Source organism: Cebus imitator, unplaced genomic scaffold (assembly GCF_001604975.1).
Source record: "Cebus imitator isolate Cc_AM_T3 unplaced genomic scaffold, Cebus_imitator-1.0 Scaffold241, whole genome shotgun sequence".
Classification (NCBI taxonomy): domain Eukaryota; kingdom Metazoa; phylum Chordata; class Mammalia; order Primates; family Cebidae; genus Cebus; species Cebus imitator.
The window spans coordinates 19570-46932 of NW_016107556.1; the positions used below are offsets into that span (position 1 = coordinate 19570).

At 40.9% G+C, this 27363-nt stretch overlaps 1 protein-coding gene across 1 annotated transcript in view; it reads right to left on the bottom strand.

Moving 5' to 3' along the window:
* Positions 1-27363, bottom strand: part of LOC108282445 (angiomotin-like protein 1) — a gene marked incomplete at its 3' end in the record, with an annotated part of 117792 nt that overhangs the window by 13832 nt on the left and 76597 nt on the right. The window contains exons 4-5 of the mRNA XM_017498396.2: positions 11449-11589; positions 6338-7262 (exon numbers count right to left, since the gene is read on the bottom strand). Coding sequence (XP_017353885.2) covers positions 6338-7262; positions 11449-11589 — 1066 coding nt within the window. The remainder of the gene's footprint in view (positions 1-6337; positions 7263-11448; positions 11590-27363) is intronic.

Here is a 27363-nt window from a genome sequence, read left to right on the forward strand (position 1 = left end):
TGTTGACCAGGATGGTCTCGATCTCTTGACCTCGTGATCCACCCGCCTCGGCCTCCCCCCGCCTCGGCCTCCCAAAGTGCTGGGATTACAGGCTTGAGCCACCGCGCCCGGCCTAACAGGTGAAATTTAAATAAGGCTCCATGGCCTCATTTTCGTTAAGGGCAATGCATAGTTTTCAATCCAATGGCCCTGGGTCTGGCTTACCTTTTAGTCTCACAAAGCAATTCATTTTCATGATTGCATAAACTGCAAATCATAATTCCCCATTTTGGAAACATACACTTACTCCCAAAATTCTCCTCCCTCTCCAGCCATGTCCAACACAAAGTAAGACAGGACCACCAAACCTTCCTTCTTGTAATATGGCACATTCTAAACACAGAGCCCACTAGGAGTAAGGCCTGTGATTTAGCAAATATCTTCATGCTTGTTCATGTTTAGACTGGACTCGCTGCACTGCTGGGTTGACTGGGTTCCCTGAGGATAGGCATTATCTTTAATTTGCCAAATGTACTCTTGGGCTGCCCCAACTTTCCTTGTCTCTCCGCCCTGCACTGTCAGTGGGTACGTTCCCAGAGAATGTCAATGCCTCTGACTCTATCCTCAATGAAACCAAATCAGGTTTTCTCATGGAAAATGCATAGTGCATTTTTTTTTAAGGAAAATAGTGATTTGGGGAACAGGTCATACCACAGGTTCCCCCACTTAATGTAAGACAATGCAAAGCTCTTGGCCTTGATGAGAAAGAAGATGGTGGTGATGGCCATCCTTTGATAAGGCAAGAAGCCTGCTCTACAATAGGAAATCCACAGCTCCTCAGGTTTTGACATCATCTTCTATTTCCATCAACCTAAATAGGCTAGGAGGGCTGGGCTGAACACTACCATGTCATGCTTTTATAAAATATCTATCTACATACCAAAAAAATCAAATTAATATATTCATAGATGAACAAAATATTAATAAACAGTTACTACTCTTCCATGTGCTTCCAGGAAGCTAGTAAATCAAACCCCCTGTGCTGAACAGACATGACTGAGCCAACATAAAGGCCAAAAAGGCAATGCACAGGCTCAGGGAGTGGAAACAGAGCCTTAAGTCTTCTTTTCATTGACAGGATTCATTCTTAGTCTTTTTTCAAACTGATACTGCCTAAAACGTATAAATTAGTCTTACATTAGTATTTATGAATTTCCATGATGGAAACATTCTAATAAAAATGTCTGAAGAAAACCCACAACCCTCCCCCTAGGAATAAAATCACCTCCAAATGAAAGCAAACCAAAAGACAAACAGATGCCCACACCCAGAGCTGCCAACCCCATTAAGTCTGGTCTGTGACAGTCTTCCCAGATATCTAAAGAAAAACAGGTATCCAGACAGCTTTCCTCCTAGTGTCTAGAATACTTGAGCAGAATTCTGGTCCTGTTGAAAAAAACAGAAGGTGGGCAGAGCACAGGCTGGACATCACCTGTGATATATTCTGTAAATCTGATTAGCAATTCACCAGATTTAGTGACCCCAAGTGAAAGCTTAAATCTGTGGCTCCACTGCAATGTACAGCGGTCAAGCCTTTACACTCATGGGAGACGCAGTGTGCAGCAAAGAAATCCAGGTTTGCACCTGTCTCCTGCACTTCCAAGCTGCTGGCCGTGACCAAGTTAGCCTCCCTCTCTAAGCCTAAGTTTTCATTATATGTAAAAGTTGTGAAATTAATAGTACCCACTCTTTTGAGTGTAAAGATTAAGGAAGGTAAATAACCCACACGAAGTGCCTGGCACACAGTAAGCATTTGGTGAAGGTTTCATCCTCCTGCTACCGCTACACCACCACAACTGCTCCACTGTCCCCACTAAGGGTGAAGAAGGAGTTCTAGAAAATGGAAAATTAGAGCAAGCATGAGAAAACAGACTTTAGTTTATGCTGAATCCATTAAAATATATGTATCTCATAAATAAGAAACATAAAAAGCCAATTTTTGAGACCAAATAAATCTAAACAGCAAAACATACTCCCCTCCTCCCAAAATTAACCTAGCTAGCTAGGACAAGTTCAAATAGGAAGTTAAGACTATTTGTGGGTGGGGTACAGTGATTCACACCTGTAATCCTAACACTTTAGGAGGCCAAGGTGAGTAGACTGCTTGAGCCCAGGAGGTCGAAGCCTTGCCAACATGGTGAAACCCCATCTCTACCAAAAAAATTACAAAAATTAGTTGGGCATGGTGACACATGCCTGTAGTCCCAGTTACCGGGGTGGCTAAGGTGGGAGGATCGCTTGAGCCTGGAAGGCAGAGGTTGCAGTGAGCTGTGATTGTGCTACTGCACTCCAGCCTGAGTGACAGGCATCTCAAGACAACAAGAACAACACACTATTTGCCTATTAAATTAGCAAAGATTTTGTAATTATAATGATATAATGACTAACATTTTTCAAAGTGAAGTAAAACAGGCATTGTAATATTTTTACAAAGTTATCTGGCATTAGAAGCTATTAAATGTTCATTATAATTTACCCAAAAAATTTATTTCTAAACAATGATTCCTAGGGAAGTAAGAAAAAACACAGATAATTTGGTATGCATGATGATGTTCGCTCTATTCTGGAGAAAATGTTATAAATGGTATACTTTATGAAATATTATGCAGCAATAAAAATGTTGGTTTTGAAAAAATAAAGGATTGTGGAAAAAAGCTTGTGATACAATGCTATCTTTAAAAGGCTGGAATACCAAACAATATAAGTTATGATTATAATGTGAAAAAATTAATTTGTACAGGAAAAATGTTAGCAGGTGCCTTGGGAAAGTAGAATATTGTAAGTAATTTTTTAGCATCTCTAGTTCCCCAGTTTTTTGAAATATGGATAGATTTCTTTGGAAAACAAACATGCATATTGACTAATGTACTCCAAACTACTTTGATAAAAATCAGATCATCCCTTGGTATTCATTCACGCATTCATTTCCATTAACAAGGCAGATTGCATAAGCCAAGTCACTACTTCTAGAAGTGGTCTGTTTCTACAAAGAGTCAGAATTAATATCCAAATGCTTGCCTTTGCTGGGCTGGGGGTGGCAGTCATAATTCTCCACAGTAACAATCCCTCTAATTTCCATCTTGTCCTCATTCTTATCCATTTCCACTTTCAGGTTGAGGAAAAAGTGTAATGGAACAAGAGCAAACCAGAGCCTTGATCCCTAGCCAGCACATGTTCCTGCAGGCCCCTACTGCCTTAGTGCTCCCGTCCCCACCAGCCACAGTAGCTCGCCCACATGGGCCAAGGTGGCTCAAGTCAATGAGATCAAGGCCTTGGGCCTCTCCCAGGGGGTTCTCATGAAAGAAGTCTAACAGGCTTTACAATCACCCACCAGAAATCTCCATCTTTAGGGCATCAGAGTAGGTGAGAGAATTTGTAAGCTACAGTGAGTCAGGAGTGATCACAAAAAATTCAAATTCTTATTCTTCTCATAAGTTCTATCACTTGTCTCTTTGGAGTTTTCTGCTTCTAGGCAAAAAGGAGTGAAGTCTCAACAATGTAATGGATTGGACCAAAGTACTGAATATTCATTACACACTGAGCCCACATCTGCAGCACCAGCCAGGGAGATGGACTCCATGACGTACATCAGAGGCATCTCCTTCTAGTCCAGGGGTCTATGTGGTTGTATGTACACAACAGCCTGCAGCTCCCTAAACCATCATGATCAATGACAAACAGATAACTTCTGAAGCACAAGATAATGTGTCAGTGAAATGAAAGGGGCCCTCCTTGTCTTCTGGGTCACAGGTAAGCTGAACATCACATGCTACTGAGTTTCAGGTCCAATCCTTGGAGTTCAGGCCACATTAAATGTGTCTGAAGCAGGGCTGGTGTGGATGCAACATTGTTTACCCAGTCAGCCAAGGGCTGCACCGCTGGAGCCATGCTGGCTAGCCATGGCTCTGCTCACAAAGGGGCCTTGTGGCTCTGGGGCCCAGCCTCAATGGCCTCTCTGTTACGTCTCCTGAAACATTTGATGCGTCACATCAAGCCGGCTGCCAAGCCTGGCAGTCAGCTCAAATCCCTCACACATTTCTTCTTCTTTCTAACGTCATAACTTTGAGACAAATGATCTCCAAAAAGTGTTTCCCTCCTCCCCTGACCATTTCTCCCACCTCACATCACACCTATTACCAAATGACAAAAGGCAAAGTGATCCACTGTATGCATTGCATAGTATGTATATTACTTTACAAATAGTAAAGCAAAGAAGAGGAAGTGGATTTCATTTCAGGATAGTTTCCCCTCTATCAAGCTCTAGAGGATGAGTTAAATTATTGGGAAAAAGGGTGAAATACAATAATCCAAACTCTGGTTTGACAGTGGAATAACATCATGGCTCATTTTAAACAACTGTAGTAAATTACTGTGATGCAAATACCAGGGATTTGATCATTTACGACACAAGGAGCTACAAAGGGGGAAGAAGAGCCTCCTGGGGCCCACCTTAGGTTCCTGGGAGGAGTCGGGTTATGCACACTTAGGGAGGATGCGTTCTTCTGCCTGGCCGAGGTCTCACAGATGGTTATGCTGCTTCAGAGCTGGCATTCTCAGCCTAATGTGGGGAAATATGTCAGCGTTGGGAAGTCAGTGGCAAATCAAGCCACTCTCCCTCTGGCAAGCTCCAGCCTCTCCTTTTTCAGAAGAGGTCCAGCCAAGGCATGTCCTGCACATAGCCACTGAGGTCGCTTGGGGAAACCCTTGATCAATTTAGAAGCATATAAATAAAACCCTTCGTGAGAATGACATATCCAATAACAGGCAGTGGCCATGTGTCTTCTTTGTTCATGTTCCCTGCTCCTCCTTCAAAGTCAGCAACATCTAAACATTTCTGACTCCCAAAATGTGATCTTCAGACCCCATTTCTCTCCTGAGAGCTTGATTCGTAATTGCCTTATTTCCATCATCCCTGTTCCAGAACTTCTGTATCTAACTAATCCCTATCAATTCTATTTCCCTATCTCTCTTAGCATATAATGCTCCTCTGTTCTCACTGCCCAAGCTTCGGCCACCCTCACCAATTCCGATCTGGACTACTGAAAGCATCCCTGGAGCTCCTTGTGGCCTCGGTCTCCCTTTCTTCGAATTCATCCTGCACTGCCACCAAAACCAGCTGTTAGACATCCATATACCACCTCTACCTAAAAACACCGCCTTTCCCAATTGCTTATGGATACATTCTAAACTCCTTGGTACGACACCCAGAGACCGTCATCACCAGCTTCCCTGTCCAAACATGTCTCAACCAAATGGGTCCCAACTTCCCTGTCCAAACATACCTCCTGCCACTTCTTACCACACCCTGGCTCACCAGTACTCCGCATAAAAATCTGCATGACCTCTTTGTCTGAAGACCCGGCACTCCCTCTGCACAGTACGTACTGCTACTTCATCTCTACACTACAGCTCTTATTTATCCTTCAAGTTTCAATTCAAATGTTACCTCCTCTGGGAAACTCTCCCCAGCCCTTTCCAGTTGCGCGTTATACTATCCTGTTATCCTAGTATCCTCTGCCCATTTCTCTCCTAAAACAGCACATTGAACAGCAATTATCTGTTCAGATGCTGGTTTCCTCCAAGACAATGCTATAGGGTCCTGGAGGGCAGGGACCGCATCTCATCTCTGAACCTGGAACAGGGCTGTAGAGTAGAGCATACACTTAGTAGGTGCTGCTGAATCCATCAATCAACTGGAAGAATACAAGTGAAGGCTGTAGGATGAATTAGGGCAAGGGAGTGAATAGGTGTTGGCAGTCAGGATACTTGAGTCTAGCCCCCAGCTGCCTCAGAGTTGTGTACTACGAAATTCGTTAATCTCTCCAGGATTTAGCTTCTCATTTGTTGAGTTAGGGGTGGGACTATATGATTTCTACAGTCCTTTAACTCCTCCATTCTAGCATTCAGACTACATTTTCCTTTAAAATCTGCAATGAGAAAAGACTATAAAACCCTCTGGTAATAATACGTTCCAGGAGTTTGGACACTCTCCACAAAGCCATTGGAAAACTGCTACTTTGCCAGGCCACTAGGCAGAGCTCCCAAGGATGGCTAACAAGTGAGGTCCCTCCCCTAAACTCATAAATCCCCAACTGCCTGCTGCTATGTTTGGAGAAAATCCCCCAGTTGCCCTCTACTCTATTTCATCCTATATATTCTGGCCACAAAGTGGTTTATTAAATATCGTGCACAAGGAAAAGAAAAGCCTGAGGACAAAAACCTAATCTGCCCTGAAAATAATAATAACATGACTGCTGAATCTTGAAAAGCCCAGTGCAACTCTACACTTGATAATCACCTTGTTACCCCGTACTCAGGGGGTGGCTGGTACCGCAGGACGGCCACGTCTGTTCTCACAGGCTGAGGAGGAGGGTAGGGCTTGACCATCTCATGGAGCATCCCAGGGTGCTGGTCACCATAGAAAAGCCCGTGCTCCTGGGTCTTACTGACCGGGGACATCATTTGCTTGGTCTTGAAGGGGTATTCAGGTGGAGGACCCCGAGGGTCAAGCACTTTGCCTGCAGGCTGGGCAGGGGAAGGCCCCCCTCCTGCTTTGAAGCCCTTTCCATTCCCCGAGCCGGGAAGGTGTTGCTTGGCCCCATTCCTCTCCAGGGACAGCTGCATGATTCTCTCGCTGAGTGAGCGGACGTGGCCCTGCTTCAGTTCCTTCAGCGCCTCGTCCTTATGCGCCTGTCCACTGTTGGCACGGTTCACAGTGGGCCTCCCCTCAGTTCGGGACTTCTGACTGGTACCCCCTGCCATGTAGTAACCATGGCCCACCGCCCCCTGCTGCTGTTGCTGCTGCTGCTGCTGCCCCCTGAAGAACTGCGACTGCGCTTTGGCCTCCTCGTAAGTGGGCAGTTCCTCATTGTTCTGCTGAGGCTGCGTGGACCGGACCTGTTTCTCCATCACCGTATTGTCCACCTGGTGTTCTTGACCCTGCGGTTCTTGGCGTGCCGACTGGTAGACCATTTGTGGGTCTTCTTGGGTGAGGTTTTCCGTGGAAGAAAAGTTGTTTGTAGGGTGGGCTGGTCCTGCACTCCCTGTGGCCTGGTGCTGAATGGCCAGCAAGTTCATGTTCTCGGTCGGGGTGCCATAGCGCAGTTGTTCCTGGATCAGCCGCTGCAATACTGTTCCAGCTGCTGCATCCTCGGAACCTCTCATTTCCACCTCTGAGATCCTCAGGAAGTTTGGGGAGTGGAAGTTACAAAGAGGATCTTCAACTAAAAGATAAACATAGGAAAAAATATATCAGGCTGTTCCACAGGAGATATGTCTGTGACTATGTGGTACATAATTAACATTCTAACTACAGCAACATTTAAAGGTAAGATTTCAAATACATCATCACCTCCATTTACCTGGCAATGTCTCATGGAATTTTTTCTCCTATTCAAAATGAGTCTAATATTCCCCACTCCCTCTCCTTTGCTTTCTCCTACACACTGTTCTATCCTTCAACTCCTCCCTTTCCTCTAATCTCCCCACTGACCCTTTCTCTTTATCACATAAACATACTCAAATCTTTCCCAGCTTAAAAAAGTAATACAAGAGTAAACCAAAATCAAACCAGAAGAAACCACCTTTCCTCGGCCCTCTCATATACCTCCAACTACCACCCTGTATCTCTCTTTTCCTTCTCTTCTAGTTGTGTTCAGTGAGTGCCCTATACTTGCTGTCTCCACTTCCCAAATGCTCCATCCACTACCCTCCCCACTGCTCTGATCAATAACCAAATCCAATGAGAATTTTCCAGTTATCCTGTTACTCACCTAACCTTTCTGAAGCATTTGACATGGTTGGTCGCCCTCTTCCTGCAATGCTCTCCTAATCCGGCCTCCAGGTCATCCCTCCTCTTGGTCCTGGCTCCTGCCTCTCTCTACACACTATCTCGGGCTCTCTTCTCTTCACCTGTCTCTTAAATTCTGGTGTTTCCCACAGCTCTGTCCTGAGTGCTCTTCCACCCTTACATGCCTCCCAGTGACACCACACCTACCACTCATCATCAACTACTGACTCATGACCCATACATCTACAACTGCCAGACAATGGCCCTGAGTACTTCTAACTCAACATGTCTTCCTCATCCTGAATGGTTACCCACCCATCCCAACCCCTGTATTCCCTGCATCATCTACTTTCTGTCAAGCCAGAAAACTGAAAGTTTTCCAAAATTCCTTCCTCTCTCTTACCCCCAACACCCAGACAGCCACTACCTGTCAATTTGACCTTTTCAACATCCTGCCAACCCTCTTCCTGTACCTGTGCCAATCTCCAAGTTCACCATTAATAACTTTAACATAACCATAAGAACTACTTTAAACATGTATATGATGTGTCAGGTATTATACTAAATTCTCTCCATGTGTTATTTCATTCATTCCACATATAACACTAAGAGGTAGATATTAATTCCCTTAACTTACAAATGAGCAGAGAGGTTTACAGAGGTAAATTGCCGAGGCAACCAGGCAGGAAGAGGCAGACCAGGATATGACACCAAGTTTGTGTTCATTCCACATTACAAGCCCTTGGCATCACATGCCCAGGTCATTCCAACAGTCTCCTTATCTATTTCCCTGACACTCATCTTATTCCCACTTCTAAACGCAGCCCTCTGACCCCAGTCTATCTGGCACACTACTTGAAAGATTGTTCCAATAAATAAATCTAATTATGTCACGCTTCTGAACCAAAATTCCTGGATAATCAATTACAGGATAAAACTGGCATTCTATCACATGGTATAGCAGATACTACCTACCTAAACATTTCATGCTGCTCCCACTTCCCACTGGCAACCCTTTGGAATTTAAGCTCCATAAATACCCATGTACATATAGTTTCTAAGGCATGCTAGCTCTCTCCAGCCTCTGAACCTTTGTTTGCCTTTTTCTCTCTGCCTAGAAAAGAGGCATCTCACCATGTCTCTTGGGAAAATTCTTAGACAAGTGATAGCTCCAAAGCTACCTTCTGAGTAAAACCTTTCCTGCTGCAGCCCTGCAGGCTTGAGCCTCTTTCTCCCATGTCCCCACTCCATTTATATATACCTCCTTTGCAGCAATTCTCACAGTAGATGGCAATTATTTATTTATAAAAGACTCTAAACTCCTTAAAGGCAAAGATTATGTCATCTCATCTGGGTCTCCCTAGAACAAAGCCAAATGCCTGGATGTAATAGGGCCTCAGATATTTAACCAATAAAAGAATATCTACATGACCTCCATGAAATATAATATTTAGCCCATTTCACAACAGGACTATTAAGTAGTGCATTAAGAATATTATTATAGCATTATGAAAGTAAAAATTCTACTATTAACTACTGGCATGACCTTAAACAAACTGTTTTCCCTCCCTGAGCCTCAATATCCTCCTCTGTAAACCGAGAGCTGGACTATATCATCTCTAGGCAGCCTTCACTCCTACAAATGCATGTAATGATGGCTCTATGTTTTAATGTATACATACAGAACATTATTTTCCCAAAACAGTCTTTCTTCCCCAAATTCATCTTTTTTTCCTATAAATGACATTCTCAAACATGAGTCATTCAGATAGAAATGTCATATTCACTTTTGACCTTTTTATTCTTTGCTCTCCACATTTAATCAACTGTCAAGCTAGATTTTTCTCAGTCCACAATGAAATGAGAAAAAAAAATGAAGGTGGTATGATATGCTTATATACAAAATATATAAATACACATATATTAACACATCTATATGTGTATGTATATAGATGTATGCATTAGAAGGTCTAAAACTGTCCTTTTTGGGGCAAGAACTGTCAAGGATCACATCCTTCTTACTTTTTTGGTATTAAAATATGAAAAAAGGTGACAGCAAATGACATTGTTACTGTCCTTGCAATAGCAAAATACTGTAATTCCGTGTTGGTCCCCTAATTTTCATTAAGAAATTTCACATTTATGACAGTTAAAAATCACAACCAAGCCCTAGTTTCTACACCAACAAGCTCCCCCATCCAGTCCATTCTTCCGTGCCCTCAGTCACTCTCTGGGTTCCAACTCTCCTAACCAGCCTTTTAGACATCCTGAATGGCCTCTCAATATCTCTTGCCCCTGGCTCCTTCTCCTTTCAATCCATATTATATTATGACCTGTCTTCCTCTGCCAGATAGAGCAGAGAGCACCATCTGTTATAATCACGTGTTGCCTCCCCAGTGCCTTGAACCCTGCTGAGATACACAGAAGGCATTTGGGACATGATTATTGAGGAAACGAAGGGAGTTTACAGCCTGATTTCTGAAGCTCAACTTTGATCATAAGGCTCTCCCTATCACCCTTATCCCCAAACTTTCACCTTTGTGGCTTCTCTGAACCTCTCACCTCCAAAAAATGGAGAGACTTTCATATCTGCCTCATAGGATTAGACTAGAAATAAGCTGAAACTTATCCCTTACCTTCAGAGAATCAATACTATAACTGGGGTAGAAACCCAAGGTTCAACAGTAAAAAACAATAAAAACAAACTATTAAACTCCACACAAGATGAATTGCCAAATATTTGTAATAAGCCATTAACTACCCAAGGAAAGATGGATCAATGTGGGTTGGACTGGTCTGCTCTTTCACTTTACCATATTTACTAAAAATGTGTTACAGTTCAGACATTGGGACATGTGCTGGGGTTACAAGAGTAAAGAGAGTACAGTCCTACCCTCAGAGTAATTGATCTGAAAGGCTTAATGGAACAAGCACATTCAAATAAGAATAAAATTTTTAAATAAAATGAATAAAAATTCAAATCAAAACATATTTCCGAAGGAAAATGATGTATTTGGATGAATAATACAGGAATAGATCTCAACAAGCATGAAAACTATTGAATTCCCCTTTCACTGAAGTAAGAGAGAAGTGAGTTATAAGCATGTTTAGCAAGAACCATGACATCCTTCCCTAAAGTGGTTTAAAGACTTCCTCACAGTTTAACCAAAAAGCCCTCAAAAATTGATAGGAAGTTTTTACAAAGGAAAAGCTCCTTCCTTGCTATAGTTTTGAATTACTTCTTTTAACTTCTAAATTATTTGCAAAAAGAGATAAAAATGAAAGCAGAGAAGGAAAAAAGAAATGAGATTATGAGAAAGGGTAGGAAAAATTATTTAGGAATCAGAGAAAAACTGGAAATAAGTAGTATAATTCTGAGGTTCCTACATATTTAGGTATGATGCTCTCAGAGAAAGTCACATATCAGAGTAAAACAGTCTTAACACCATACCAAAACATGATTAAAAATAAGGCATCTACCAACAGACAATCAATAATCCAATATGATGATTTTTAAAACAAGATTAGAGAATAAACATCTGAATTATGCAAAAGAGCTAAAGATGAGAAATGTAAGATCATTTTGCTTTTCCAACACAAGTGCCAGTAAAAGGACTTACCAACTTTTTCCTTGATGCTACTGGTTGCCTCCACCGTCAAAGCAGATGTTTCATGCCTCCCAGAATAGAGCTGAAAGTCTGGGGAAAAGTAATTGGAGTCTTCTAGAACCTGGACAGGGCTATAACAAGCAGGAGGGGGACCTGGGGGAAAGAAAGTGAAGTATGAGTGCCAATCGAGTTCTCTGTCCTTGTGCGTGACTCACGAGAACCCACCAGGCATTCTCCCACAGCATTTCGACTTGCAGAGGGAGCTATGTTTTTTTGATTCAGAAAATTCCAAAGTTACTATTCAGAATTATCACAAGTCCAGCCACCCACCAAAATGACCCGTGAGGTCAATGTAACAGTCCTCAAGACACGCTGAGCAAAGGCACAAATGCTCTAATGCTCTCACACAACCCAGTTCCAAGGGCGGCAGAAGCATCAGCAAAAGTCAAGTCTTCGGGACTGAATGTGCCACGAAGTTCTGAATGGTCAAGGTTGGGGACAGAAAGAAGGTAAGTGGGGAGGCCAGTGAAGCAAAGCTAAAATGGGAAGAGCAGCTGTCTCTCAAAATATATAANAGAGAGGAGTGGTCATTCTGACACATCATGTGTTAGCAAGAGAACATACTCTCTGGCCCACTCAAAGGCTTCTGGAGTCTCATGTTACAGCATGGAGCTGGGACTACTGGGTCTGGTCTTCTGCCAAGCACCAGCCTTTCAGCTCCAGTTTATCTGCTTCATACACAAACTGGAGTGTGCTTCCTGTTCCAATTAAACATGACAGTGTGTTCAGTCCTTCAGTCACTGAACATGAGATAGTGCTACAGTAACACTGATATTGCACACACAACCACCGTGGGAACATTCAGCAGAGTGAGCCCAGGCTGTTTTCTCTCTCTGCACTGATTCCTTTGCGTGGGCACCAAGTTTAAGGCTCTTTTCAGCAAAAGTAACTTATTTTACTCTGGGGAAAGAATCATAGTACTTTTTAAAAAAAATCAACATCTTTGCCCAAAAGATAATTCCATTAAAAGAAAAATTCTGTTTTTCAGCAATGGCTTCAAACCGGTAATTTGAAATTTCTCAGTAGGTTTGTTATCTACCCATCTTCCACAAGGCCAAAGCTAGTAGTAAGTGACTAATTATTGATACCAAAAGGCCATAAGATGGGAATGGCTTCATCTTCTTCCTGAGTTTCTTTACTTCAACATGTGAAACAGTATTTACATGTGTGCTTACATGTATTACAGGCACATTTGGACTAGAAAGAAAAGGGATTCTGATAAGAATATTTACCTTATAAATTTAAAATAAATAATTTAGTTGTAACGCCCAGCCTTAAAGATGAACATAAACCGAGTACAAATGACACTATCTGAAGATCAGTCTAAAACTATAGTTCCAGGGCATAACAGTGTCTGTCCACCTTCTCCTCTTGGCCAAGCTGCAAAGACTAACCTGAAAAGAAACTCAGCCCCTTTCTGGGCATTATCTATAAATCTAGAAGTCTAGGGCTAAAATTAGTAGGAATCATGGACACAAAGGCAAGTCCTGATCTGGCTTCCTTTCAGGCAGGTGGAAAATGAAAAAGGTACAAGGTATAATTCTGGCTGCACATTAAAATCACCTTAGAAACTTTTTAAATCTCTGCACCCAGGCCTCCCAGACCTACTCAATCAGAATCTCTGAAGATAGAGCCCAGACACCTGTATTTTATAAAGTTCTTCCAATCAATCCAATGTGCAGCGAAACTTGGCAAAGCTCTAAGCAAGAGGGAGAACAAGCACAATAAAAAACCAAACCACAAAACACCTTTCTGTGCCTTCACCCCATCCCCCTACCAAATCAGAGTAAGAGAGAAGTTGAGAGCCCATATGCTTCAATCAAAGAAAGTATGGTGTTTTCTTAAAATAGACAGAGTCAGGAATGCTATGTGCCAGCATATTACAACTTTGGGTGATGCTATCTAGTCACATGACCATGACTAAGAATGTTAGAGACAGAGTAAACTGGTAATAAAACTGAGATCCAACTAAAACACATATCTGTGTGTGTATACATATATATATGAACATGCATATTAGGAAAAGTGTAGGGTGTATGTGTGTGTGTGTGTGTGCCTTCAATGTGGAGCTCAGTATGGACCCCAGCACTAAGCTATTCACAGTCCCTATAACGTTGGTATGAATTACTTTTCCACACCTTATCTCATGACCAGCTAACTGAGAGAGGGTTCAACTCCAGACCACAGAACACTACAAAGAGGGCAGTCCTTGAAGCGAAGCTGGAGCACAGAGGACACCAAAGATATGCCTTCACCCTTCAGTATTGTTCCCTCAACGTTATGAAGGAACTAAAGCATTTCACACACACCACCCCCACACCTGCATTCACACTGAAGGACAGGATGCCTAACTGTTAAGACATGCCAAAGATCACTTAGGACTTTGTCTTAACTCACACCCAGGGTCCCACACGTTCACTGAGTTATACTCCCACTGCTGCCTACCGCTCCTCAGTGCTGAAGAAAGGCTGGAGAGCCGAGCAGATGACATGAGACCCGGCAGACGGACATGCCCAGGTGCCAAACACTCCACTAAAGCCAAGAGACAACCGGCCGAGCTAGCCCAGCACTGACACAGCCTGAAGGAGTCACTTTAACTGCTAGCTTTCTCACTTGAAAGACAAGGAAAAGTGATGATAATGTGTGTTACAGAGTCCACCTCAGATTCCAGGGTCAACACAGCAAAAAATCTGACAGAGTTCACAGTTCCATCCTACATGTATCTAAACCTTCCTTGCCTATTTTATTTTAGTTCACTGTCTTCACTGGGAATTCCTGCAGCATAAATTGAGTCTACTTTCTTTTTTCTTTTTTAAATTATACTTTAAGTTCTGGAGTACATGTGCAGAATGTGCAGGTCTGTTACACATGCCATGGTGGTTTGCTGTACCCATCAACCTGTCATCTACATTAGGTATTTCTCCTAATGCTATCCCTCCCCTCACCTCCAACATCCCAACAGGCTCTGGTGTGTGATGTTCTCCTCACTGTGTCCATATTTTCTCATTGTTCAACTCCCACTTATGATTGAGAACATGTGGTGTTTGGTTTTCTGTTCCTGTGTTAGTCTGCTGACAATGATGGTTTCCAGCTTCCTCCACGTCACTGCAAATGACATGAAATCATCCTTTTTTACTATTGCATATTATTCCATGGTGTAAATGTGCCACATTTTACTTTCTTAGGCAAAATGCAGGGCACATGGTCTAAGCAACAAGGTCAAGGATATCTGAATGAGGAATTGGAAAGAAACCTCGGCGTGAGAGGTACTGCTGTTTTCTATGTCAGAAGTTCATAACAAGGAGTGAGAGCTGTGAGAAACCACAGAAGCCTCCCGGATATCACTACCACCCAGAAAGCCCCTGTAGAGCCCCTGTAGTCCCAGGGGCTGAGCAACAATACCAGTTTTTAGGGGAGCCCACAGCCTGCCAAGGACCCCGCTGGCTCTACAGTGTGTTCTATGTACAGTGTAGCTGCCTATAGGGGCTTCATAAATACTATTCCCATATAAGCCCTTCTGGACTTTGTAGGCAACTTTTAGGAACCTTATCTAAGAATCACCACTCATACAGCTTTAGTCTGCATAGGGAAAGTGGCAAAAGCAATAGAAAATAAGCTAAGGTCTGAGTAAAGGACTCAGCTCTCTGGGGTCTCCCACTGGGGAAGAGCAAGTGCAGCTCCTAGGGCTGCTACCCTGAAGGAAACCTACAGATCTGTCTTTGCTGCACTCAACAAAGGGTGAAATTCTAACATTTTAGTTTAAGGGTGCAACATTTCTGCCTTATATTGCCTAGCACCCATTTTACCAAGAATGATTCCTTTTTCTTAACAAAATCTGCATGTCATTTGTCAACATGAAAACTCCTTTGCTTCTCTCTCTCTACACATGACTGCTTTTTGGCTTGCTTTTCCGAAGCACTGAAAACTTCCTTCCCATATGGTTTTATGCATTACTTTCTTTGTAACTGTCCAGAGGCCTTTAGGTAATGTGACTCTGAACAAGACTGTTTTCCCTACTCAAGAGAAGCAATAACAAGGACTTCATTGTTAAAGGAAAAAAATGAATTAAAGTAAATGAAGTGAGTTGTCTGGGGGAGGCAAGAGGAGCAACAAAAACCATGGTGAGCCACTCCTCTGTTCCACCTGCCAGTGGAACTATTAATTCCCGAGGGTAAGTTCCTGAATCTGACCACCTGCCAATAATATAACAGGCTGAAAGTCTCCATGAAGTTTAAACCCTGGAGGACATGAAACTGTCACTCCATTGTCATACAATACACAAAACTGGGAAATCACTTGTCCTTAAATTCCACTTCCAGCATCCCAGTCCCTTATACATAATGGTTTCGGCTATAACTTCAGGGTGGAATTTTGTGTGGTTTTCAAGACTGTCTATAAACAGGGTCCCCCTCTAGCTGTGTATAGTCTTGCTGGTCCCCTCAGCATCCCAGCATCCTGTGAACATGTCATCCTCATTCTCCAAGTGCCATCTTCTGGCTTCACATGCACCCGTAACTACTTTAAAGTTCATCTCAGTAAATGCACCTCTTCAGTTTACCTCCTCTAGAATGCCCTTCACCAACCCCCCACCCCCCAACTGGTCTCCCTTCCCTCAACTGTCACCACAGTTATGATTTGAGGCACACAAAACTTGGTACTTAAATGTCACCTGCCTACTACTTTGCAGTAGTCATTTAATAGGCTGGTGTTATGGCCCTGGTAAAGTCGTTAGCCCTTTGAAGACAGACAGTGTGCTGTGTACTTGCTAATTTCTGCAAGCATGTAGCATGTAAGACACATACTTCTTACTATTTGCTGACTGATGGCAAGAGCATGGCTTTATTCTCTGGAATGGTGTCAGTACCAAGTAAGAGTTTAAAGAAAAGTGAAAGATCCCTCCAAAGCTAGTCTCTGAGAGTTGCAGATAATTTCAGTTCCTTACTCTCCCCTAGGCAGCAAATACTCGTGCTTTGAACTTGACAGGCCAGCGACCCATTCCTCAAAGAGACCACTAACTGCAAACCCACTCCCAGGTGTTGTCACCAACCTGCAAAGCTTTCTGCCAGCCACATGTAATCCAAAACCTCCTAATGATTTAAAAACAATTTCACTGTCTAGATTACAATAACCTCCTGTAACTTTATAAGAGAGACTTTAACCACAGCAACAAACAATTCTGTGGCTTCTACCTTACCTTTCAAAGAACTAAGGAATTTGCTGAGTGTGCCAGCGGCCTCAAAGTTAAATGTAAGCCATGAAGCCTTCTGATTCTGGCAGAACTCGAGGTTTTTCCAGGCAGTTGAATACTCTGCTCAGGGAGAAGGATATCCTGAAAACAATGTTTTAAAAAGGGCTGGAGAGCCTATGTCCAGTACCTGAAAAATAAGGGCCAGCCTGTTTAGGGGTCCTCATGTGAAATCAAGCCAGCTCATCTGGATTAGCTGATTCACAATCCTAAAGGCAGCACTGACAGGCGGCAGTGCCTCCTCCAAATACCTGCATGCAACTCGTTTTTAAAAAGGTAACAGTGCCAGCTACAGTGGCTCACGCCTATAATCCCAGCACTTTGGGAGGCCGAGGCAGGCAGATTACTTGAGGTCAGGAGCTTGAGACCAGCCTGGCCAACAGGATGAAACCCTGTCTTTACTAAAAATAGAAAAATTAGCTGGGTGTGATGGTAGGCACCTATAATCCCAACCACTCGGGAGGCTGAGGCAGGAGAATCACTTGAACCCAGGAGGCAGAGGTTGTAGAGAGCCACGATTGCAGCACTGCACTCCAGCCTGGGTGACAGAGCAAGACTCCATCTCAAAAAATAAAAAATACAAAATAAATAAAAAGAAAACAGTAAGTTCCACCACTAAAGCAAAAGCTAGTCAAAAGCACTCCCTGGAAAATGCTTTCTCACTCTTTTCCCCCAAACAACCATTACCTGAAACCCAAGGTTTGGAGTGGGCTGTTGAGGGGTGGGGTTAACAAGATTCCCAAACCCTACATGGCAGGTCTTTTGAGCTGGCATCAAACTTGAATTGTCAACCCTGGACCAATCCATGTGTTCCAGAAAACAAGTGAAATCAAGACCCCAACATCTATTTAACTCACTCAAAGTGGAATGTGTGTTGAGTAAACTTGTCTTAAATTTAACTTTGTAATGCTTGCTTAAAAATATCGTTGAAATATGACCAATATAAACTAAAATGCAGAATACATGCTTAACCTTTAAAGTAACAATTGAGCTCAAGAGAACACTGTGATTGCAGCTATAAATACCAAGAAATGAGTAAGACTGTCCTTGGTCTTAGGATTTTACGATTTGGTTTCAGAGACCAACGTGCACACAGCTACCCATTTTCATTACAAAGTAAGTGTTCTATTAAAGGAACATACTACTTTGGAGGTCCATGAGTAATCATTACTACCTGTTGACTGACAGAAGCGACATAGAGCTTCAATGACAAGAAGAAAGAGACATGTGGGCTGAAACTGAACCAGAGGAAAAATGAGGAGGATGTTAATCCACTGTGGGGTGTGGAGAAGGTGGTGGTGAGGGAAGATTGGCCCAACATGGGAAAAGCAAAAGCACAGGACTGGGTTATGAAACCGTAGTCTCTTTAAGGAATCAAGTTCAGTGTAGCTTGGCATTGGATAAGGAGAATGATGAAGCTCTATCTGTAGACCCAGAATCCAGTATTTACTGGTGGGAGGAGGGGGTTAAAAGCATTAGTACACTATTTTCCTAACATATTAAAGCTGGAAAGTAAATTAGAGAATTTGTAGTTCAACTTCCAACTATTACCTCCCATATTCCCTTCCTGATAGTCACCTAAGTAAATGCTTTTGATGTTAGGGAACACTGAACTCACTGTCTAAGTCTAGGGGCGGGTTCTATCTACCTTCCATTACAGAAGCCAAAGGGTCCCCTCCCTGTCCAGCAGTTAGAAAGACATAGGCTCGGTCAACTGGATGTGTACTGAATCTTGAGGAAATGATGCAACAATGAAAAAGTGTTGATAAACAACCTGCGATAGCACCAACCCCTGGAGACCAGGAGCAGTAGCAGTCTCTATGGTGACCTCATCCTAACAAGACAAGTAGCCTATCTCTGGCTGGGTTCCCAGTGGCTATTTGCCTAGATTCCTGCCCATGTTCTGAGCCTTTCAATTAATTTGTGAGCTGCCCAACATATTTCCAATAAATTTCTCTTTTGCTTAAGTTAGCCGATGTCACTTTGTGCTTTTTACAATCAAGAATCTCTGATAGACTTATTTTTTTAAGTAATTATTCTGATTCTCATTCTAGTGCAGCATTTTATCTGTATCTTAAGTACTACATGACTTAGCAGTGTCTGCCTGGAATTATAGTAACTCATGTACATTGCCCTAGCTATCCTTGGCACCAGCCTTGTGCAAATACCTGTGAAAAATACATGCTGTTCCCCCATGGTTTCTTCATCTGGAGGGCCTCTCTATCCTTATAAATCTATGAAACTTTTACTTTGGCACATATTAAATGCTAAAATATATACTAATTACGAGAAAGTCTTTTGAAGCTCTATTCTAGCGCCACTTCCTCCAGGGAGTCCTCTTTCCCTCCTTCCCCCAATATCTATACGCCACTCAGTGCTCCCCAAGCATTCTATGCATACTCTTGCCATAATGTATTAAAATGCCTATGTATTTCATTTCTTTCCCACTTCTCCCCCTTTGACTCATAAGTTTATAACAAGAGAGACCATGTCTTATTCACCTTTGTATCTCCAGTTACTCGCAAAAATAAGATCACAGCAAGTATTCAACACATATTTATTTTACCAATAAATTGTCTGCATATGTTCCTTGTACCTAAGAGTTTCTGACACATCATGGGGACTCAACAAATACATTATCTTAATACATATATTAAGATATAGTTTAAAATAACTAGTTATAAGCATGTTCTTATTACAGAACTCAGCTCAAAGGTAGGTTTGCCTTTTCTAAGGCTTCTCAAACTACTCAGGAAACCAAGGTAAAAGCTATTGGGGAAAAAAGAGAAAGCCATCTAGTTCCAAAACAGGTTAATTACAAGTATGCTATGATCCAATACCAGAAAGGCTTTATACATAATGTTAGAAGTAACAGCCACACAGGGATTCTGTAGCTTGAGAACAAACTCACATTTGAGAGACAGGCGTGCTCCCCTCCCCCTCAACGCCCACAGGCAGGTCCTGAGCCCACGGGACTGTACCCTAAATGAGGTCTTTGCTTGGGCTTCCTCCACAGGTCTGGGCCCCCAGGAAGAGGCAGGAGTCCTTCCGACTCATTTGCCATAAATAAAAAAAGGAATATCCCCAGTTCCATCTCTCACACAGAGTTACAGTGAGAATGCAGTGACAGTATCCATAATAAAAAGGTTTTATCTATGAAACTATTTTTTAAAATTTAGCTTTAACATAAAATCCAAAGGTCCTTAAATATCTTGACTCAAATTGTATAAAGTAACATTATAATCTATATTTTATGTTGATATATTTGTTGCTTACCTAAAACAAAAAGACTAAAAGTACCTGAACTCCAGAGATTCTTTTCCTCAGATAAGTTTTAATAAACCCTATATTTAATTAACTTACTGACATTTAAATATCATTCATCATAACTTGTTTGTATAACTATCTAGAAGCAAGTATCTCAGGATCACAGTAGTATTCTTTTGGGTGGCTCTGACATACACTGTGGTCCCACCAAGAGTGAAAAAATATTACCAGGGTGTAATACTTATTGCAGACAGTAAACGAAAAATATTTTTTCACTCAAAAATGTTAAAAGGCCTTAATATTTTTTGAACAAATGAAAACAAACAGGATAGAAAGCTTTAAGACAACCCCCAGACATGAAATGCCAATATGTCTGCATAATTATGCTCTGCAAAGCACTCTCACCCCCACTAAGAGAAAGGAGCAGTTCAGACACTTCCTGTCTGCCACAGATTCCTCCAGCTTTCTGGACCCTATTAGTGTATACTGTTGCAGATGAGTGACACTGGGATGTCTGTCAGACAGCAGCAGCCCACAGGGATTGGGACTCTCTCAAGAGGCAAGCACATTGCTTCTAATGACACACTCACCCAGCTCCTAAATCAATAAGGGCTCATGAATGAATTACATAATTTAAAGCAATCAGTATCTCCAAGAAACTAAACATCCCTTGGGTAACAAAGAGTATAACCAATAATAGCAAGAGCTTCCATTTATTCAGAAACTATGAGTGCCAGGATGTTATAAAATCATATTATTTGATTACCAACACCCACTCTCATTTTATTGATAGTGATACTGAGCTCACAGAGGTTACATAATGCCCAGAGTTAAAAACTAGCTGGCAACACAGCCCCTCCAACAGAAAAGCTCTTTTGACTACACCATTCTAAACTCCAAAGACCCCTCAATAATGCAAACTAATTCTAGGTCTTTTTTTCTATCAAATTTCTTAGATTAAAATTAGGAGAGTTTTAATAAAATGTTCTTAACTTGTGGATAAAGCAGAAAGGTCCTGGGAAAGTTTATTTCTCTGCATGTTTGAGGCAGAGAAGGATCCAGAACCATTTTCTTTGTGTTATTTTTTATAAAAGCTTGGGGGAATAACAGCACACTCCCTGCCAAACACCAGAACACCAAGACAATTGATGAAACCACGCTTCCTCATCACTTCCATCTGGTTGCATAATATTTTCTTTTCTTTTTTTTTTTTTTTTCATATTATTTTTTTTTTTTTTTTTTTTTTTTTTTTTTTTTTTTTTTTTTTTTTTTTTTTTTTTTTTGGAGCGAAACATTTGGATTCATTTCTCATTTCTTTTTTTGCATATTATTTTCATGACTGTGTTGCCACTTTAACAATGAATCCCAAACCTACAGAGTGTCAGAAACATTAACAGAGCTGGTTAAAAACATCACTTCCAAGTCAGACCTGCAACACTGGCTTCACCACAAGTGTAGACCAGAAATGACATTTTTGGACCATCTTTCACAAACAATTTGAATGCAGTCAGGTTTGGGAAGTTTGTACTTCTCTACCAATATAAGCTCTTCTACAACAAACATATACAGTCCTGAAAAGTTGTGGTAAACTAGACTTTTGTAAATAAATCACATTTTAAGTACAAGATGTGTTGGATTTAATAAATTCAAATAATAATGGATAAGTAAAGAAGATTAAACTCTTCCTAAAACTAACCACTTACCAACCTGCAATAACTCCTTTAGTAATGTGAAGAATACTTCCCACAATTTGTTACTTTTCAATAAATTCAGATTTAAAGTCAGTAGTTTCAGTGTCCTGTATTTTATATGTGCAAACCTGAATGACTAGATATGAGAATATGGCTATTTCAGTCATATATCAAATACTGTTAAACAGAAACAAGGTGATTATAAGAATAACAAAAAATATACACTCATTTCAACAACATGATGAGATTAAGCTGTGAAAATACCTAGCATACCATACATAAATGCTTGATAAATCTGAAACTCAAAAACCCTCTGCTGAGAAGGGGGGATAATCCTCATAAAGTTGTTATGAGAAATTGTTATGAGGATTTAAGTGAGTTAATGTAAACCAATTACACACTAGTTCGTTGCAGTGGCCAACTACGGCCAAAGAGTCCCTGTAAAGACAAGTAGCTATCTAGTTATAGGAAAGGAAGTCACAGAAAGTAACATTACTGAGCATGACATGCTACAAGCATTATCTCAGGTAATTCTCATATTCCTGAGAATTAGGTTTCTTTTTCTCCTTTGTACCTGTACAAAAACAGGAATGACAGGCCCTGGGTCACAGGGCTAACAGCCATAAGGCTGAGAGGTAAACTCAATTTTGACTGCTCCAAAGCATTCACAGAATTTAAAAAAAAAAAAAACAAGAACAACAACAAAAAATACATGTGATAGGAGTTACAAAGGATCATGGGTCACTGGCAGCAAAAGGCAGAATCATTCACTCATTCATTTGTCCATTTAGCCATTCATTCCACAAAGATATATGACATTGAGCATCTGCCATGAGCAAGACAGTGCTAGATATAAGACCCAAATCTGAAGGTCTATCAAGAGAGACAAACACGTAAAGCAGAAAATTGTCAAACAGTGCAGAAATAACAGGCTCAAGGAAGTGTGGAGTGGTGAGCTAGGATACCAGTGCCCACGTTTATCTTAAAGCACACACACACAGGATCTAGAACTGTGCTTGGGGCTATACTTACCTCTTTCTCCTCTTTGACCTTCTTGTTTTGGCTCATGACACCCCTTTAAAAATCTGTCTAAAGCAACAGAGCTTCTCCCTATGTCTAGAAGATGTATACACACAAATTTCACGTACAATTTCATGGAGTTCACTACAAACCCCAGTGTAGTAACCCCTAATTTATCGTCAGCCATGATGCTGAGAGGGAGACTAAGAGGCAACATGCTCCAAAATAAAATTTTCTAGGGACAAACCAATTACAGGTAAACGGACATAACCAAACGCTGCTGTGAATTTTCTATGTGAAGGGCATTGTTCTGTTCTAAACAATTCGTATTAACTCACTCAATCCCCATAACAACTCTGTGATGATTACTCCCATTGCTCAGATGAGGACACTAAGGCACTGAGAGGAACTTGACTAGTGCCACACAATCAGCAAAGAAAAAAACTACGACTCAAGCCCAGCTAGCCTGGCTCCAGGCTCTATGGCTTTTGCCACTACAGCAACAGTGCCCAAATGTTTTGGTTTTAGGGCCCTTTCACACTCTAAAATTATTGAGGACCCAATGAGTTATTGTTAATGTGAACTATATCTATCAATATTTAATGCATGTGAAACTGAAGCTTAGAAAGTATATGTTAACTCATGTAAAAATAACAATAGCAAACCCATGATACATTACATAAAATATTTTTATGTAAGATATTAAAAATATTTTATGTAACATATAAAAAAACTCATTTTTAAAACAAAGTGGGAATTTTTTTATTATTTTGTATATTTATTTCTTTTCTTTAATGTCTGGCTTAATATAAGACAGCTAGATTCTCATATCTGCTTCTGCTTTCAAACTGTTGTTATATAATTTTTCACTGAAGTAAGAATATCTGTCCTCATACAAATATGTAGTTGGCAAAAGAAAGCATATTTTAATAGCCTCTTCAGATAATTGTGACTATTCTGTGAAACCACACCAAAACTCAACAACTGGAATTTTCTTAAAGTCAACTGCAACATAAGATATGAAACCCTGACAGTGGTCTTTTCATGGATACTCCTCCGTACACTATTACTTTAAAATCTATTGGCCCATCTCTCACTTTGAAGAGAGTTGTTATTTTTTACATTTGCATGTAACAGCATATGTGGTCATCTGGAAAACAACGGTTCAATGAATTATAGAGATGTTCCATACATTGAAACATTTAAGTATATAATATCAGCCAAATCCCATTTGTTAATATACCATGGATCTCAATCAACAGAAAAGTCTTTTACATATTGGGAAGCTATCAAGTTCACGGTGGCAGATATAAGTTTCCCAAAATTCCAAAATCCAATTTTCACTTGAAAGCTTTGAGTTTTATCAATTCAGCAAATAGTTTTTCTTGAAATGACAAGTTCCCTTTATTTATTTTGGAGACAATATGTACCAAATGCCCAAGTCAGAATAACCATAGTTTGCCAGTTTTTCTTTCAAGTAAATATGGATTCCATGAGAAAAGCAACTAGTTTCATGTTTATATCACAATTCTATCACAAGTACTTTTTCTCAGTTCGCAGCAGAAGCACTTTATGTATCTTCCCATTTCATCACACAGGATGTTAAAAAGACATATTCAAGGTTTGAGATTTAATATAATCATCTGTACTGCTTCAACGACAACTGACTTTTTTGTTATTCTGAGTGTGTGACTAATTGACTACTACCACTGTCTTGATTCATTGTGAGGGTATGTCTTAGTATTATTATGAAGATACTTTTTAGGTCTCAGAGACATCCTCCCCCCAGGGTTCCACAGAACACACTTTGAGAAACATTGTTTTAAACGACACAGTCTCTTCCATGGGGAAAGTCCAAAAGATGAAAATGCTGACAACCAATTATAACTGAGAATGAGTTATCCCCCTGCCCAGGCAAAGGAAGATGGCCATGGACCCTGGAAGTCAGTGAAACCTGAAGACATACCGAAGCCCTTTCATATAAAGCGCTGCTTGAACTATATTAGTCAGACGAATGGACCTCTGTTGATTAAAGAAAATGCATCTGGAGACAGCTAGATGCCCACCCAGAAAACACCTACGCAAGAATGCACCTTCTGGTCCTTCAGAAAATTTTACAATGGGGAATATAAATCAACAATGATTATTTCACTAGGGGAGAAAAAAAGGCTCCACAAGATTAATTTTAGGTAAGGAGAAAAGAAATTGCAGTAACTTGCCCAGCAGGAAGTCAGGTGATCCTAGACAAAGGGAAGGATGTTAAGACATGATGACTGAAGGGGAAAGAGAACGATGTTGTCAAGCCAGAAGACCATAGTATTAGAAAGATTTAAAGAACAAAAACGATAGAGGCAAAAATAACCACTAAGCAGGAAGAAAGAACATACCATGCTTTCTGTTTTTGTTTGGCAAATCTGCTTTTTAAACAATGTAAGAATCCTGGCTCTGCCATTGATGAGCTATGTAAACTTGAGCAAATGATTTAATTTTTTGGTACCCATTGCCTTATTAGTAAGTGAGAATAATAATAGGGCCTACTACATAGGGCTCTTATGAAGATTAACTGAGACAACAGAAAGGGCTATTAACAATGTTCCAAGCACATAGGAAGTGCTTAGTAAATTTTAGTTTCTGTTCATGAAAAGGGGAAAATATAACAGGAATAACCACTGTAAAGTTCACTTTCAATAGATGATCAAATCAGTGAGCTCTTTACAACAGAACAGCAGCAAGATGCTCAGGCAGATAAGAGATGAGTTTTGTTTAGGTCAGACTATTCGGCTAATGAGCTAGGCTAAAATTACATTTTCAACTTTCCAAAAATTTGGCATGAGGGAAGACCTAAAATATACCATTACTCAGAAAATAAGCTTAAAATGTCCAGTCCTACTATCAAAGAACAAAACAAAAGACTACATGGTATTGTCCAAAGGCTCTTCAGAGTATCCTTACCTGGCCATCTTGGCATGCAAGGCAAGGGCTAAGTGGCCCTAGAGAAGGTATCATAAACCAGCCTAGCCTGAATACTCCTCAGCTGCCTAAGAGGCGTCATCTTCAGAGACAGTGACAAAAGGGTAGTTACTGGGTGTGGGGGGAGGGAGGGAGGAAGGGAGGCAAGGGCGGGGGTGGGGTGGTAACAGATTTATCCTCTGTACTGAGATATACAAACAAAAGGAATTTTCCTCTCCCTAGCACCTTTGTTCCATAACTTTTCTTTCATTTCATGTGTGATATAATACGACAGAAGTCAAAACATGAAGTTCACATCTCTTCTTCGCAGTCAACTGTACTTTTCACTGACAACATAGGAAAAAACTAGGTCTTTACTAACGAAAGTGCAGAAAAGTCTATTCCTTCAGGATCATAACATACATGGCAATTTAAAGCCTATTTTCATCCCTAAAACAGTGAGTCTTTTAATGGCCTAGCCAATTAAATGATAATTTTTTTAAAAAAAGGCCAATCTCACTTCAAGGTATATAATGTATAACATTTTCTCTAGTATCCTGTGCAACAGATAACTAAATAAATTTTCCAAGTCAAGGGTCTCAAAATAGATTTACAATAATTATCTAAAAAATGTCTAAATCAATGTGACCAGAACATAATATAGCGTTTCTGGAGATTCTATCCTATTCTGTGGGTGCTAATCAAGTTCTGCCTGACAAGTGCCCAGGCCTCTCATGGTACAATATCTTAAAGGGAAAAAAAATCATCAAAACAGGGCTTTCAAGTGTATTATCAATTACCTCTTGCTTATAGACCTTATAAATGCATTTTTTGCTAATTCTATCGTCATTTTGTACCTTCAGTTACTGTTTATTTTGGAACCATAATCTTAACTATGGAGAGCAAAGCATCTTCTTGGAAGAAAACTATGTTACGTACTTGTAGTGTCTATATGCCTATCCCCACTCCCGATTCAAACAACATACCATATTACTGATGTTCATGATAATGATCTAAACCATCAAGAAAATGTTACATAAGGCATGAGATGAAGGAGTGGGAAGAGGATCAATCTTGCAGAAAAATCACCACCACAAATATTTGCCTTGAACAGTACAGAAATTCAAATCATCAGAATAATGCGGTTTCCAGGTAATCCAAATAATTAAAGACTTACTGTGGGCTACATTTTCAATATTTTATCTAATGATAACACAATAATCATGACTATAGCAGTTTAATACATGTCTGCAAATTCTTTGACACACCTATAGAAAGGTGGGTCCACATCCTTGAATTTAGGTAGGTTTATGAGTCCACTTGCTTAAGAGAGAAAAGAGGAGTAACTCTATGTGACTTCCAAAATTAAATTATAAAAGACAACGCAGTCCATCCAATTTGATGGAATACTCACATCTAGAGCCCTAAGCCACCACATAAGATTCTAACTAGCCTGATCCTATAAGGAAGCCAAGCCATGTGGAAGGGCAACTGTTGACACTCTGGTCTACAGACACCTAGCCTTTAATCATCCCAGCCCAGGTGCCAGATATGTGAATCCAGTCATAAACCATCCATGTGCTCCTAGCCTTCTTGCCCCAGAAGTCCCAGGAATGACAGAGCAGAGACAGGCCATCCTACAGTGCCTCGCCTGAAGTCCAGACCCACAGAATCTATAAGCAAAAAAAAAAATGT